The sequence below is a fragment of the Saccopteryx bilineata genome, chromosome 1, assembly GCF_036850765.1.
Source record: "Saccopteryx bilineata isolate mSacBil1 chromosome 1, mSacBil1_pri_phased_curated, whole genome shotgun sequence".
Taxonomy (NCBI): Eukaryota; Metazoa; Chordata; class Mammalia; order Chiroptera; family Emballonuridae; genus Saccopteryx; species Saccopteryx bilineata.
In genome coordinates, this window is record NC_089490.1 from 182,471,244 (window position 1) to 182,487,091 (window position 15,848).

Here is a 15,848-nt window from a genome sequence, read left to right on the forward strand (position 1 = left end):
CCACGGCCCAGCAGTGGGGGTGGCTAAGAACTCCAGGTAATTTTGTATTTCTGGAGACTAAATAAGAGATGGGTAGTGAAAGAGGCCAGAACATAACCCTGTGTGCCATTCTGGCCTGTAGCTGGGATACCACCAAAATGTCCAACTGAAGGAATGACCCAGACAGGTCTGGGTTTTAGATTCGTTGTTCTGGCCACTCAGGATGCAAGATAGCATCTCAGGTGAGAGGCAGTACAGGCCAGAGGCTACTTCCTACAGCCTGGATCCCCTAGGGCAGTGGTTGGCAAACCGTGGATCGCAAGCCACATGCAGCTTAATTAGACTGAGGATGTTTTTAGCAAAGGCCAGCTTATGAGTACCCTAATTAAGTTAATAACAATGTACTTACCTATATAGTTGTTGGGCAGATAAAATCTATTATGCTCACTTTGTTAAAGATGGCACTGCCCACATGGAAGCCCGTCACCCAGGTGATATTAATGTGTGCTGGGGCAGGCTGTGGGCAGGCAGGATCCTTGTAGCCTGGGGCTTGGTTTTAGGACTAAGCCTTTCCCACCCTTTTTTTTTCTTTCCTTCTTTTCCTTTGTATTTCTCTGAAGCTGGACACGGGGATAGACAGTCAGACAGACTCCCGCATGCACCCAACCGGGATCCACCCGGCACGTCCATCAGGGGGTGATGCTCTGCCCCTCCGGGGCGTCGCTCTGTCGCGACCAGAGCCACTCCAGAGCCTCGGGCAGAGGCCAAGGAGCCATCCCCAGCACCCAGGCCATCCTTGCTCCAATGGAGCATTGGCTGCGGGAGGGGAAGAGAGAGACAGAGAGGAAGGAGAGGGGGAGGGTGGAGAAGCAGATGGACGCTTCTCCTGTGTGCTCTGGCCGGGAATCGAACCCGGGACTCTGCACGCCAGGCCAACGCTCTACCACTGAGCTAACTGGCCAGGGCCTTCCCACCCTTTTTGATGTGAAGTGGTGCAATCCCATCATGCCTCAGGTAAGTGATTTGTATTAGAGACTTCCCTATTTTGTAAATTGGATTAAAGGTTTGGATTTTCTATACTATATATAAAGTGGGGCAGACAAGGAGCTTGCTCTCTCAGTTCCTGAGATTAGCATTAGAGGAGAGAGCAGACAGGAGAGCAGAGAAGGCCACATGGAGGAGGACAGGAGAAGCAGCCAAGATGGCAGAGTGTTGAAGGAGAAGCCAGTTTGTGCAGGGAGAAGGAGATGGGGAACAGAGGTGAATAAGACTGGTGAGCTAGAAATCTTTGATTCTAGGAAACTCAGATAAGTCAGTAGCTTTGTGAGCACTGAATGAGTGGGTTTTGGAGCCCAGTGTGTGTTTTTACTTGCCCGCTGGGTGCAAGCTAGGATTAAAGCTAATGGACCACCAGTTCTTGGCTCCACTGTTTCGTTACTGTCTGTCCGAATCCAATGCGAACCTGCATGGGCCAGCTGCTGTGATGGTGGCCCTGGCTACTGGCTTTACAATAGTTTAAGTTTAAAAATTTGGCTCTCAAAAGAAATTTCAATCCTTGTGCTGTTGATATTTGCTTCTGTTGACTAATGAGTTTGCCAACCACTGCCCTAGGGTCACTGTTAGGGAGGCAATTATTCCTGAATGTCCACTATGGAACAAATCTGGGGATGCCCAGAGATCAGTTTGGAAACTGGACCCAGGGAACAGTTTGGAAACTCGAGTGTGTAGCTGGGCCACTCAAGGTCTCTCTCCTGGAGACATCTCCCCCTCCCCCAGCTCCAACACAGACTGCCTGGGATGATGGTTGGTTATATAACTAGCTGTCCCTGACACACTGCAAGTTGTAGGCAGGCACGCATAGATATTCCACACCCTACCCCACTCCACCCCCATCAAAGAATGCTTTTCAACTCAAGGTCTGGAAAAGAAGCTATTAGTAAGCAGTAGAACAGAACCTGTCAAACATATGCTAATTATGCTGATTTTGTACTGATGTGTACTAACAAACAGAAGCACTTACTCTGGATAAAAAAGTGTTGCACTGTTGGCTAATGGAGCACTTCAGAAAATAAAATGTTGTCACCCAGCTCTGTCTCTGCCACATCTTACCAGCCTTACAGGTTTGCTTGGGTTGCCTCAGGGGAAGCCAGGGGCTACAGTCACACTAGTCATAGAAGTTTATGTCAGATTTTAGCTCATTTCCCAGTCCTCTCCAACTGCTCTGCCTCCACAAAAGAAGTGCTAATGTCTGAAACTCCAAAACAATAAATAAATAACACCTATTCCTATCAACTGAAGGTCTTATTTCATACCGCACACCGAGTCTCACATCTCCTCCTTGCCCTGGCTTTCTCACTTTATTTTTTACCATTCAAAAAAAAAGCCAAAGCTGGCCTTGGCCAGTTGGCTCAGTGGTAGAGTGTCGACCCAGCGTATGGAATCTCAAGTTTGATTCCCAGGTAAGGGCACACAGGGGAGGTAACCATCTGCTTCTTTTTCCCCTCCCCCTCCCCCTTCTCCCTCTTTCTTCTTCTGCAGCCATGACTCGATTGATTCAAGCATACTGGCCCTGGGTGTTGAGGATGGCTCTGTGGAGCCTCCACTTCAGGTGCTAAAAATAGCTCGGTTGTGAGCGTGGGCCCCAGATGAACAGAGCATCAGCTCCAGATGGGGGTCATCAAGTAGATCCTGGTTGGGGCACATGTAAGAGTCTGTCTCTCTATATCCTCTCCTCTTACTTAAATAAACATAAATTTTTAAGCCAAAGCTGAGAATGTTTCCAATATCCCTTTCCTAAAATTTTTTTTACCTTTCTGTCATCAAGAACTTCCTTTCCCTCAGTCATGCTAGCAAAATCTTACTTCCTCTCCAGTTCCATTCATAATAGTCCTATTCTTGACTTAATTCCTGTAATCATTAGTATTTACTCTAGAGTAATGTATCGCACATTGGCATCCAAATTAACTTTTATCTTCTTTAAAAGCCCAGACCAAGGTTTATACATTCCTGTGTCCCATCTATGATGCCTACAGTAATAAATCTGAAGTGTTTGTGGACTCAGTAAATCTCCATTTAACAATAATCACTTTGATACTCACATGTTGGTCAAATAAGTTTGTAAATATATATATATATTTGCTCGCTTATAGTTTGCATTGGGTGTGGGGGACAGGCTGTAAGCAGGCAGGGTCATTATAGCCTAAGGCAGGGGTAGTCAACCTTTTTATACCTACTGCTTTTGTATCTCTGTTAGTAGTAAAATTTTCTAATCGTCCACCGGTTCCACAGTAATGGTGATTTATAAAGTGGGGAAGTAACTTTACTTTATAAAATTTATAAAGCAGAGTTACAGCAAGTTAAAGCATATAATAATAATTACTTACCAAGTACTTTATGTTGGATTTTTGCTGTTTGTCAGAATAAATCTTTATAAAACAACTTACTATAGTTAAATCTATCTTTTTATTTATACTATGGTTGCTCCACTACCGCCCACCATGAAAGATGGAATACCCACTGGTGGGTGGTAGGGACCAAGTTGACTACCACTGGCCTAAGGCTTAGTTTTATAACCTTTCCCACCCTGAGTGACTTTGTATCAGAGACTTCCTTGTTTGTATATTGGATTAAAGGTTTTGATCTCTACACTATAAAATGGGGCAGAAGAGCCCATGCTGGAGGATAGCAGAGAAAGGCCACATAGAGGAAAGGAGAAGCAGCCAAGATGGCGGAGTGCTAAAGGAGAAGCCAGTTTGTGCAGAGAGAAGGAGATGGGGAACAGAGGTGAATAAGGCTGGTGTGGTAGAAACCTTTGATTCTAAGAAACTCGGATAAGTCAGTGGCTTTGGGAGCCCTGAATGGAAAGGGAAGTGTTTTCCCACTGTGTGTATTTCTTGCCCGCTGGGTGCAAGCTAGGATTAAAGCTAATGGCCCACCAGTTTTTGACTCCATTATTTCATTATCATCTGTCCGAATCAAATGTGAACCTGCACGGGCAGGTGGCTATGATGGTGGCCACAGCTACTGGCCTTACATCACGTAAATTTTTTCAACCACCATTTTTATTCAAAAAGATAACAGAAAGGCCCTCAAGAGCCTGTGGTAGTAGACAGAAACTGAGGACAGAACAGATCGATGGAAAAGTCAAGGCTATATAGGTAAGAGACTTGACCAAAGCTAAATAAGTGGCTGAAACAACAAGACCAAGAGTGTCCCCACTTTACGAAAGAAGTGTTTACTAACTAGACACCATTCTCTCTAACAAAGCTATCCTTACCCTCAACTCAATATTTCTCTGCACCAAATGGGGTGCTATGCTTCAGATAATCCAAGATGTCAACTAAATGCTGTCATTCATATTAGACATGGAAATGAATAATGTGACTTTGGAACCAATATTTACTCCTTCATCAATGTCAAAAGAGTGTCTACTGTCTACCCCTTCCTGAATTAAGACATGCTAACAGCACTCCAAGAACTTTGGAGAGAGCTTGCCCAGGACACCAAGTAAAAGGGCAAATGATCCATGTAAATAGGAGGCTGCTGATATGTCACGTCCTTGAAGAGGGGTACAGAATACCAAGTGGGTCACATCACAGATATCCCAGCAGGAATAGTTACGGCCAAAGGGACTACACATGAACAAGGAAACAAAACAGGGCCCAGAGCAAGGAATACATATTAGAATGATCAGACTCTTCAGCCACATCAAATGACAGAGGTTGCAAATGTTCTCAGTATAAAACATCTGACTCTGCACTCCTACAAGTTGAAGAACTAAGGACAAACAATTAAATTAATAAATGTATATACCAATATACAGGTATATTATGTACCTTATAAACACAAAATAGAAATTTTTAAATAGGCCTTCTAAAATATTCTTCCCAAATGCAATAGCCTATTAGGTATGTCCCTTAGTGTTGACCACCCCACTTGGGAGCTAGCATTCTAAAATACTTTCAAGAGTACAAAGCCAAAGGTCATTACTCTATTGCCTAGAAAACTCCTGAATTATTTTCTTCTCTTTGCTAAAGCAGATATGTCCTTAATAGCCAGAAAAAAAAATACCCCATTAAGATTTGATTGGTAGGCCCTCAGGGTGTGTGGATGTCCCAGGTTCGATTCCCGGTCTGGGCACACAGGAGAAGTGCCCATCTGCTTCTCCACCCCTCCTCCTCTCGCTTCTCTCTCTCTTCTCCTCTCCTCCTACAGCCATGGCTTGATTAGAGCAAGTTGGCCCTGGACGGTGAGGATGGCTCCATGGCCTCCACCTCAGGTGCTAAGAAGAGTTTGGTTGCTGAGCAAGAGAGTAATGCCCCAGATGGGCAGAGTATCGCCCTCTAGTGGGCTTGCTTGGAGTCTGGTTCTGTCTCTCCTCCTCTCACTTAAAAAAAAAGGATTAGAATGGTAAAAAGTCAGAGAATGGGAAAAAGTTTTGGAAGCTTTGTATTGGATAGTGACAAGAAGCTACAACGTGTAAATGACCCAGAAGCAGAATTGATTTTGTTTTTGATCTAAACTGTGTTCCCTATAATTGCAGTGATTTACAGGCTCACAGCTTTAAGCTATGTGCTGTTTCTGGCCACAGGAGGAAACTGGGTAGTCATTAAAAAACTGTCACATAAATAGCCACTTACCAGCTCACCTGGGGAGTGTAATGTTGGACAAGTAGTGAAGAGTGCCAATTTTATCTGTTTTACTCCTTGTAACCTCCCTGAAGAAAGGGGTATGCTAGTAAATTTTTTGAACATTCAATCCCTAATTATCCATACAAGCAGATCAGAGAAGAGTCACAGAGAAGTCAGAGTGAATAATAAAAAAAATTTTTTTTTATAATCAGCTTTATAATGAATTCAGACACTACCCAGCATCTCCTGTTCTTAAATTACACCGGACCACAACGCCCCAAAATGGCAGAACACAGAGATCAAGGGACCAACATCTAAGTACTTGCTTGAAAACTCACTAGGAATATAACCTTGAGCAAGTTACTTAACCTCTATAATTTTCCATTCCCTCATCTGTAAAATGAGGAAGCTAATACTAACTGCCTTATGGGTTTGCGGAGAAGATTAAAGGATATAAGGCATTTGAAGCAATCAGCACAACCCTTGGTAACTATCTAATAAATGTGAGCTTCAGGATTGTTAGAGAGTAAGGTCTGGGTGGAAATCAGCAGGGAGGAGGGAAGACGGGGGATGCAAACACGGTCCAGTATGCTGTAAGTGATGGCAAACTCACGGCAAGGCCGAATGCTGTTCTTCTAAAAACATTTCAGAGACATACACGTTCCCCAATGTACCTATTCTAGGAAAGCAAGAAAAGAAAGCTGCTTTCTTCCTATCTTGAAGGGGTTTTCCTCCCTGTTTCTGGAAGCCCAGTTATCTGTCACAGAGCTAGGAAACCCTGGTTCAGTGTGATGGAGGCCTCTAGACCAGCAGAGAAGATGGAACTCATACATTACCTGCGCCCAGTGGTTTTTAAATACAATCATGCATGTTTCTGGGTCAACTCCGTGCAGGCTCACAGCCTGTGGGAGTTTGCTTTCAGTTGTAACCGATGACATCATAAACCTTCATAAATCAATGCTTCTAAGTCATATTTAATTTTCATGAAAATTTCGTAAGCAGTCACTAACTTTCAAGTATCACATTAGAAATGTAACTTCTTCACATTTCATTGTCACCTTCCAAAACCTGTAATGACAACAAAAAATGCATCTCATTATGTTCATATATTGAACAGGACACTGACTACTAACTATATTTAAATCAAAGCATAGACATTCTCAACGTTCAACAAAATATCTACAAAACAGACACTTCTACTCAATATAAAAGCTTTCCTATTTTCTCTCACCTTGCTACTAAAAATATAAAAGTAATGATACTACCAAAGGTATATGCATAAATTAAGCAATTATTGGGTTTATTCTCTGCACTACCACCAACTATAACCCCTTAGATTATGATTCTAAATTATTAAAATCTAGTTTCTATAATCAAGAAAGAAACTATGATGCCAATGTCTGTGGAGTTTAAAAACATCCAGAAACAGAAAAACTATTAGTTAATAGTAATAGAAATAAATGGCTTGTTGGAACTTGGGGTAAATAGTAAAACAGCACCCAGAATCCTGGGCCCAATGTTATTAAATTATTTTTTAAATCAAAGATTGTCACTGAGATAAGAAACCTCCTTTTACTAAGAGGCTTAAAAGGCATTTCATGATTTAGGCCAAGCCTTCAGAGAGATTTTATAAATATAATTCTTATACTTGTGTGTGATTGACACCAGCTCAAGATGGCTGATCGCATTCCTGCTCAGGAAGGGCTGTGATATTGTAAATGGGGAGGTTTTCCTACTGGAAGGTTTTGAGAGGAAGGAGGAAGGAGACTCGGACCCCCTCCCTTCCCCACACCTGTGAGGAGGAAGGTAAACAGCCAGGAATTGGGGGGGTCTGAGTAGCCCTTTCCTCTTCCCTTTCTTTCTCCTTAACTGGAGATTTACAAAGGCTTATCCTCTGACATCATCTAGCTCCTCCCATCCTGAAATCGTGTGACTGACGTGTGTACCTCTAGACAAAGGAATCACGAGACACATGTATGTGAACTTGTGTTCTGTGAAGGGTATATAAGATGTAAGAAAACTAATTTCGGGGAGCACGTGTCTTTGGAGCCACAGGTCCCGCATGCTTCACCGGCTTTAATAAGTTCTTTTCCTCTTACAGTTATCTGGGTGTCAATCCTCCATTGGGTTGCTTTACTGCTACATCATAATAGAACTGAAAGCATTCTCGGTCATTTTGTGGCTACAAACTAAGGGAAGGTTCCTAGATTTTCTGAAAAATAAAGAGAATTCCACACAACTATGACAAATCAGAGACAGAAATGATCCATTAAAAACAAGACAGAGTACACTTACAAATAAAAAATGGACTGTGGGGATAAGATGTGAAGAAAGTCTGACTACAACATAGTCCCAATAGGGAGGAGAAAAGACACAGGGTCACAGTGTGAACAGTGGATACAAGAGTGGTGCTCACTCTTCAGCAAGAGAACCAACACAGGGTGCTATCTCACCAGCTTGAACAGCCCACGAAAGGACTGACTGGGTACCATTCAAAATATTATTTCCTTTTTTTTTTTTTTTTTAGTGTACAGATCGGAGAGAGAGCAGAGAAAAATAATTACATTGCAATTATCAGAGCACTGGAAAACAAAATTTATGATAAAATTTCCATATGTATAGTGCCAAAAGAAAAATAAAAACAGCTAATTTCAACTGATGGATGTGAAGGGTTATTACAAGGAGAACACTGACCAGCTGTTCCTACAAATGACACAGTGTAAGAAAGCAAGCTCAGGGTGATGGTTCAGGTGAAATGTAAGGATCAAGTTCTTTGTAGGAAGTAGAATTAAACACTGGAAACTAGTTAAGGAATAGTCAAAGCGAGTGTTTCTGCTGGGGGTGGGTGGCTAACCATTCATCATTAAAGGATCTTTAAAAATATAATGTTAAGACAGGTTCAAAACCCCAAGGTTGCAGGCTTGAGCGCGGGCTCATCATTGGCTTGAGCGCAGGGTCACTGGCTTGAGCATGAGATCATAAACATGACCCCAAAGTCGCTGGCAAGGGGTCACTCGCTCTGCTGTAGCCCCTGGCCAAGACACATATGAGAAAGCAATCCACGAACAACTATGGAGCCGCAATGAAGAATTGATGCTTCTCATCTCTCTCCCTTCCTGTCTGTCTGTCCCTGTCTGTCCCTATCTGTCCCTCTCTCTGTCTCTGTCAAAAAAAAAAAGAATGTTAGGACATAAGGACAGAAAACTTGCAAGAATTAATAATTCTGAAGAAACTTTTTTTTTTAGGAGAATGAAAGAGGATCAAAGTATATAAAAAGAGGAAGGTTTAGAAGTGCACACAGGATGGACCAAAGGAAAACAGCTGTATCTTCTATGACTATCTTTTAGTATTTAAATTGGTAAATTTCCCCAATGCATAACTGCTAATAAGACAAAGTTGTTGTTTGCAATAAAACGCTGTTCACTGTCAACCATAGCCCTTTGACACTGAGAGGTACGTTCTTTTTACTTGACCCATCTGGTGTTTTAAAAATTAAGAGTGGCTTCCCCAAGATGGCAGGGTATGTGTTCCCGGACCCCAGTCCCCACAGTCCCCACCACTGCCTTGACCCCACTGCCAGCCTCTTCCCCTCATTTTGGTGACCAGATTAACCCATATAGATAACATTTCAGCATGCAGCTTTAAGTGATTAGAAACAGAACAAGTTCTGACTCAACGTTCTCATTGTCCTAAACAGAATGTTGCCGTAAAAACTGTCCGGGTCTTTGATTCAGATGACGTAAGGATAATAATAAGGAAAATCAGAACATTCTGGTTTGTCCCAGAGGCTGAAAAACTATAAGACTCCTTGAGACCCCTTCCGGCTCCAGGATTCTCAGGTTCCTCTTCAAAGCTTTGAGGGGAGCACATACCGTGCCAACACCTCTAAATCAGCATCAGACACGTGCTCTCTCAGATCCCTGAAGGTAGTTCACAGAGGGCCTTTACATGCAACCTTTCAGGGAGTGAGACTGCGTTCCACACAAGTTAAATATCTGAGTTCAGGCCATACATCTACAAGTTTGTTTAGATCAATGGGAGTCAACCTGGTCCCTACCACCCATTAGTGGGCGTTCCAGCTTTCATGGTGGGCGGTAACGGAGCAACCATAGTATAAATAAAAAGATAGATTTAACTATAGTAAGTTGTTTTATAAAGATTTATTCTGGACCAGGCGGTGGCGCAGTGGATAGAGCGTCGGACTGGGATGCAGAGGACCCAGGTTCAAGACCCCGAGGTCGCCAGCTTCAGTGCGGGCTCATCTGGTTTGAGGAAAAGCCCACAAGCCTGAACCCAAGGTCGCTGGCTCCAGCAAGGGGTTACTCAGTCTGCTGAAGGCCCGCGGTCAAGGCACATATGAGAAAGCAATCAATGAACAACTAAGGTGTTGCAACGCGCAATGAAGAACTAATGATTGATGCTTCTCATCTCTCTTCATTCCTGTCTGTCTGTCCCTGTCTATCCCTCTCTCTGACTCACTCTCCATCTCTGTAAAAAATAAAAAAATGAAAGATTTATTCTGCCAAACTTAGCAAAAATCCAACATAAAGTACTTGGTAAGTAATTATTATTATATGCTTTAACTTGCTGTAACTCTTGCTTTATAAATTTTAAAAAGTAAAGTTACTTCCCTACTTTATAAATCACCATTACTGTGGAACTGGTGGGTGGTTAGAAAATTTTACTACTAACAGAGATACAAAAGTGGGCAGTAGGTATAAAAAGGTTGACTACCCCTGGTTTAGATGAAAACAGAATGTAAATCTGTCAATTCCCAGTCCCATGTTCCTTCGAGAAAAACATATGCTCCTTTCTCCGGCCTAGACTCCCTGGCCCGAGTCCCCTAAGGAATCTGGATCTTCCCTGAGAAAAGCGCAGCCCACTTGGTTGAAGCTCATCTGATCATACTTTTCATGCCTGAAGAATCTCAACATGTCAGGAATACAGAAACCACAACTCCAAGAAAATGTGGCAGAGAAAGGAGGTGTGTCAGGCACGTCAAACAAGTTACATTTGAGAACAAAACGCTATGCCAGAGATCCTATAAATGAAAACACCCCCGAACACCCCAAGACCAAAGAGCTGAAATTTCCACCCTCTCTCTCATATCCCTGTGTTAGGGGGTCAAAACGCAGGCAGGTCCCAGGGCCACGTGAAACTGAAGCAAGAGACAGTGCCATGTTTATGAGGGATGTCTAAGGACACATTCCTCAAGCACCAAGGTTTTCAAAGATTTAGGCCTTTGCCTGTTATCAGAATTTATTTTTTTCCCTTTTCTTTGCATTTGTCAATTCGAGGTTTTTTACTGAGTTCTCAGATCACAGCTAAAAAGTCCCAGGTGAAAAACAGAGAAGGACATAACTAAGCAAAAAGCTGTCCGCAGGTAGAGTCTCCTGGTGCTGTGTCACGAGTGTGGCGGTGCTGGACAGCCTCCTTTCTTGCCCTTGCCCCCTCTTCGGCCTCAGGCATCTGAAGCTGGGAATGTCAGCTGCTCCTGGCACATACTCAGCCTGTTCTTCCCATAAATACGCACATGCACATCAACTCCAGTTTCAGGCCTAAGAGAGCTCTCTATAAACCATCAAGACCCGAACAAGTGGGGTTTTTTTTCTTTCTTCACACAAACTAACACCAAAAAATACCCAAAGGGCTCTCTTTCCAACAATGGTTGCATGCGATTTTGTGGCACGGTTGTTGAGTTTTCTAGCAGGCTGGTGGGGCGGGGGGAAAAGGAGCTATCAAAATACATACATAACAACCTAATATATCAGCACACATTCTATACTGAAAAGACAGAACTGACTATATTATTTGTAAAGATACTACTGGTAGTCAATTTATACATTTCAATAGTATACATTAAAAATACTTTCCATCAATTAAGGAAAGAAAAATGCTATTAAGTTATTGTTGGAGACAGAGATAACTGACATAAAAAGTGTATGTATTTTTATTTGTCCTTTTTGGAAAGTATACGAGGTCTTTTATCTGGCTATGAAAAAAGCATAAGCACATTTCCACACCACAGAATTCTAAAATACACCATATGGTCATAAAAGTTGAGATTCTAGTCATCTAGATCACACCACTTGCCAATGTAAAAATTCCTCCAACCTCATTGCCAAATAAATAGATATCTCATTTCAGACTCTTTCAAAATCTACAATACTTAGGAGTGCTATAAATGTGTCAAAATTACATTTTTTCCTGAAATATATTTCCTGAATGACTATATGTTAATATATCTCTCTCCCACCATCAGACTTAAATTACAATGTAAACATTTTGGCATTTAATTCTATATTACCTCATACCATCCTTCAATTATTTTATCTGCTTCAATACAATATCCTCTAAAAACAAATGATAAAACATTCCTTAAGGGAAAGAAATGGATGGCCACCTTAAGGGGAGACAGATCCAAGAGAACATTCTGGTTGAGGAAAAAGTGATCATATTTGTAGGCCTAACGGGAAAGAAACAATGAACATGGAGAATTCGAAAGAGTAAAAAGAAAGGATTTGATGGAGCAAGAGAAGAAAGGTGAGGTAAAGGACCCAGGGAAGGGGATGCCTAGAGATAACAGGGCAGCAAAGGCAAGTCTAGACCTTGATGGAGAGAGAGGGCAGGCTCCCTTCCTACCTGCCTGATGTGTCTCTGGTTGGTTCGTGAAATGGTTAGAGAGTTGGAGCAAATTTAAAGTTGAGGCAAAAATCTAAGAGTTTTTAGCTCGGTTTGCTAAGCATGGAAGTCAGAAAACTTCAAGTCCCCACTTGGAGACTTGAGCTTGGAACTGGGGGTAAAGGCCTCAACACTCTGTTTCAGCTCAAATCAGCTGTGTCATCTTCAGTAAAAAATGGGGCTCTTGTTTTGGAAACACACTGAGGTGAGTAGTTAGAATTAACTGATTATTGCTTAGGGCTCTTCCAGCTCAAAAAGTTGTTATTTTGTGTACTTTATTGGGAGTGTGATACTAACTGGGAAGAGGTAATCAGATAACCACTGAAGAAGAGCAATGGCCATTGTACAAAAATCATTGTAAGGATTCTAGTTATAAATGGAAATCTATTGGTATTCTTTTTTCCGATTGAAGCATATTTCACTTAAGGAATCCAAAGCACAGGAATTGACCATATGAAATATACAAACTAACCAACCAAATTCCTGGTTGGTTGGTTGGTTTCTTGACAAACCAACTGTCAATATAAAATCTCATTGCTTTAGAATGCAACTGTCAATATAAAATCTCATTGCTTTAGAATGCACTTTGGGATGCCCCGAACTGGCTGCTGCTACTAAACACATAAAAAGCTGATGACTGGAAAAAATGCTTATCATGTAAAATGGCACCCAGGGCTGAAGACTCTTAAATATTGGGCACACCTCAGAGGGGAAGCTCGTGCCCTCAATTATAACTAATAGCAGTGAGGGGAATTCATGTTGGGTCACTCCTCAGACAACCTTGACTTAGAATCCAATAAAATCCTATTAAACCTAAATCCTCCCCGTGCTCTAATCCTCTGGCCCAGTTTCCTTTCCTCTCTCCTGTCCTCTCTCCATCCTATCACCTGGCCAGGCTGGGCTGTGGAAGAGAAAGCCTGACTCTCCCAGACCTTGTCCCAAGCTTCCCTCAACTTGCCACAGAGTGTGACTCTGGCTCCTCCACTGTTCAGCATCCGTCATTTCAGTAAAGCACTATCTTGTTGTGTTCCATCAAGTTGTATAAAACCAGTTAATTCACAGTAAAATTTTTCAAGAATTTCAAGTACACAAACAAAATTCTTTCGATACATATATTCCGAATGGTTTCAGGCATTGATAAAGGCGTACTTCAAAAATGGTCACAAGATTAAGAAAAACTGTTAAATGCCCTGAAATAATTCCACCACGTTTCACATCTTAATTTCACTAGAACAGGCTGCCAAGTAGGTCATACCCAAGTACCATGCAACTGACTGATAAACAGAATAAGTAGAAGAGAAAAATTGAAGTTAATATTCAAATTCATACCTGAAGTTTGTTTGGGGACTTAATTTTTAATGCTATTTAAGAAACTAAACCCCTGCTGGCAAGGATTTGGAATGTACAGATTACAGCTTTTTGAAAATCACAGCTAGTGCTGAGACATCGGCTCCAAAGAGACCAAAGAGAAAAGTTTCTTCTACACATGGGGAGATGTGTTAAAACATGAAAACTGGATCATTCTTGGGGAAAGTCTCCCCAACAACCCAATCAATCAATACAGCATGACCAACATGTCATAGTCATTTCTTCTGGCAAAGTAGGCGCCTCTGGGAAGTTATGCTGTTCAATTCAACACCTGTTTATATACCTATATCAAACAGAATTAGTTTCCTACCAGCAGTCTTGCAAATGCCTTCATGTGAGAATGTTCATATATGCAACCTGAAGTGTAATCAAGATAGTGTGATGATTAGCTTTTGGAATAACCACACAAAAAAACTTCCTTTTCAAAAATGTCTTTCATCCATGCACAGCATTAAGGATGTGCTAAGTACACTGAGTCAAGTAACAAAATTCTATGAGTCTCATAAACTGTGGGCATATTTTTCTAAAGAGAGGTGGCTATTGTTTTCAATCAATTCTAAAACAGGTCCATGGATTGTCCCCCCCCCCCTTCAAAAAAGTTTAAAAGCCACTTTAAAGATGCATTCTTGGTAAAACTATGAAGAGACCCAATACAGAGGCAAACAGTCAGCTCAAATCCTGAAGGTGTTACTGAAGAGACAGTTGTGGGGCCTTTGTGACTTAAGTGATTACAAAGAGTTCTGTTTCAGGAGCTTGGGGCTTGTTCCAGTCTATCAGGAATCACACTCTTGAATAATAATCAGTTCAGGCCTTGGTACCTTACAAATTTCATGGCTGGCTAAGCACGTCCACTCCTACCCAAAGCACAGCAAGGTGACTTGTCAGAGGTAAAAAGTGATTAGCATTTATTATAATTTAGTAACATGGTTTTTAGTGTGTCCAACGAGCATGTCAGAAAGGGAGCAAAGTGCTGGAGCTGGAGCTAACTGACCAATGTCGCCTGCCTTCAGGTAGGGGGACGACAGTAGCACTTATGTGGTAACCTAAGGCTACAAAGTTCTAATTTCACATTTATTGTTTATAACCAGAAAAATAATGCAAGACTTCCTTACACATGAATATCTTAATCCCCCTCACAAACGGTACTATGATTTACAAGACCATGTTTTCTCATCCATGAGTAGGTAAAAGTTTCTAGAGGTACACAATAAAAACCCAGTGGTTTTAACAAGGTTACCATTCATATGTTATTGCCATGATCAGTTTATCATCAAGACAAGACACCATATGGATAAAAATCAAAAGCAAGACCTTCTAAAAGCACTGAAAATTTTCGGAATTGGAAGCAAAGAAAATTTTAACTGAAAGTCCCTCCTTCTTGAGCAATACTGCATGGGGCTCAGGAGTACACAGTTGAGGTCCAGACTTACACACACCACGAGGTGATGTGTGGAAGTAAAAATGGGTGCATCTCATGCACCTTGGGTGAGCATAACTGGTCTTCCACCTACACAATTCAGTTTGATCATCAAAACCACTTCTGTGCGTTTATCTTACAAATACATTTTCACCTTACAAAATGGCATATGGAAGATTAGTAAGAGTTGATGCCTACTGAGCACTTCTCTGTGCCAGGCACTGTTCTAAGTCCACTACACCATGAGCTCTTTACATCTGTAAACTGTATTACCTTGTTTCACAGAGGAAGAGACTGGGCACAGAGCAGGAGAGGATCTGGTCTAATCAAGGTCACACAGATATGCTGGGGTCTGACCCAGACACAGTGCCTTGACCACTAGCTCCTGGTCAAGTAGAGTGATGCCCTTTGTAGAACTGCTTAGATAGTAAACAACTGGAAAGATCCTAAGATCTATCAGCAATGGTCTGGTTATATAAGTGAGGGTACATCTATATAATGGAATACTATGTCACAATTTTTTTTTTTTTAAAAGGACACGGCTCTAAATGTACAGATGTGGAAAAGCTGCCAGGCTCTGTACAGAAGAGTAAATAATAATATGCCATCATTGTGTAACAAATAAAAAGTAATGTGTTACTCGAGATGTTTGTAAATGCACAGATAATCTGTGAAAATGCACAGACCTCTAAGGTGGCTGCCCCAACAGAGGGACACTGGGTGGCTAGGGACAGGGGAGGCAGGGACACTTTCTTTCACCTTGCACCCTTCTT

General features: G+C 41.8%; 1 protein-coding gene across 4 annotated transcripts in view; it reads right to left on the minus strand.

Moving 5' to 3' along the window:
• FHIP1A (FHF complex subunit HOOK interacting protein 1A) overlaps positions 1-15,848 on the minus strand; it is a 252,247-nt gene that overhangs the window by 95,333 nt on the left and 141,066 nt on the right. For 3 of the 4 annotated variants that reach the window (XM_066280839.1, XM_066280847.1, XM_066280854.1), the window contains one exon: positions 6,446-6,677. The exons of the other annotated variant lie outside the window; for it this stretch is intronic. In XM_066280839.1, the coding sequence (XP_066136936.1) occupies positions 6,446-6,550 (105 nt within the window). In that variant the 5' untranslated portion in view covers positions 6,551-6,677. The remainder of the gene's footprint in view (positions 1-6,445; positions 6,678-15,848) is intronic. 4 annotated transcript variants of the gene reach the window in all.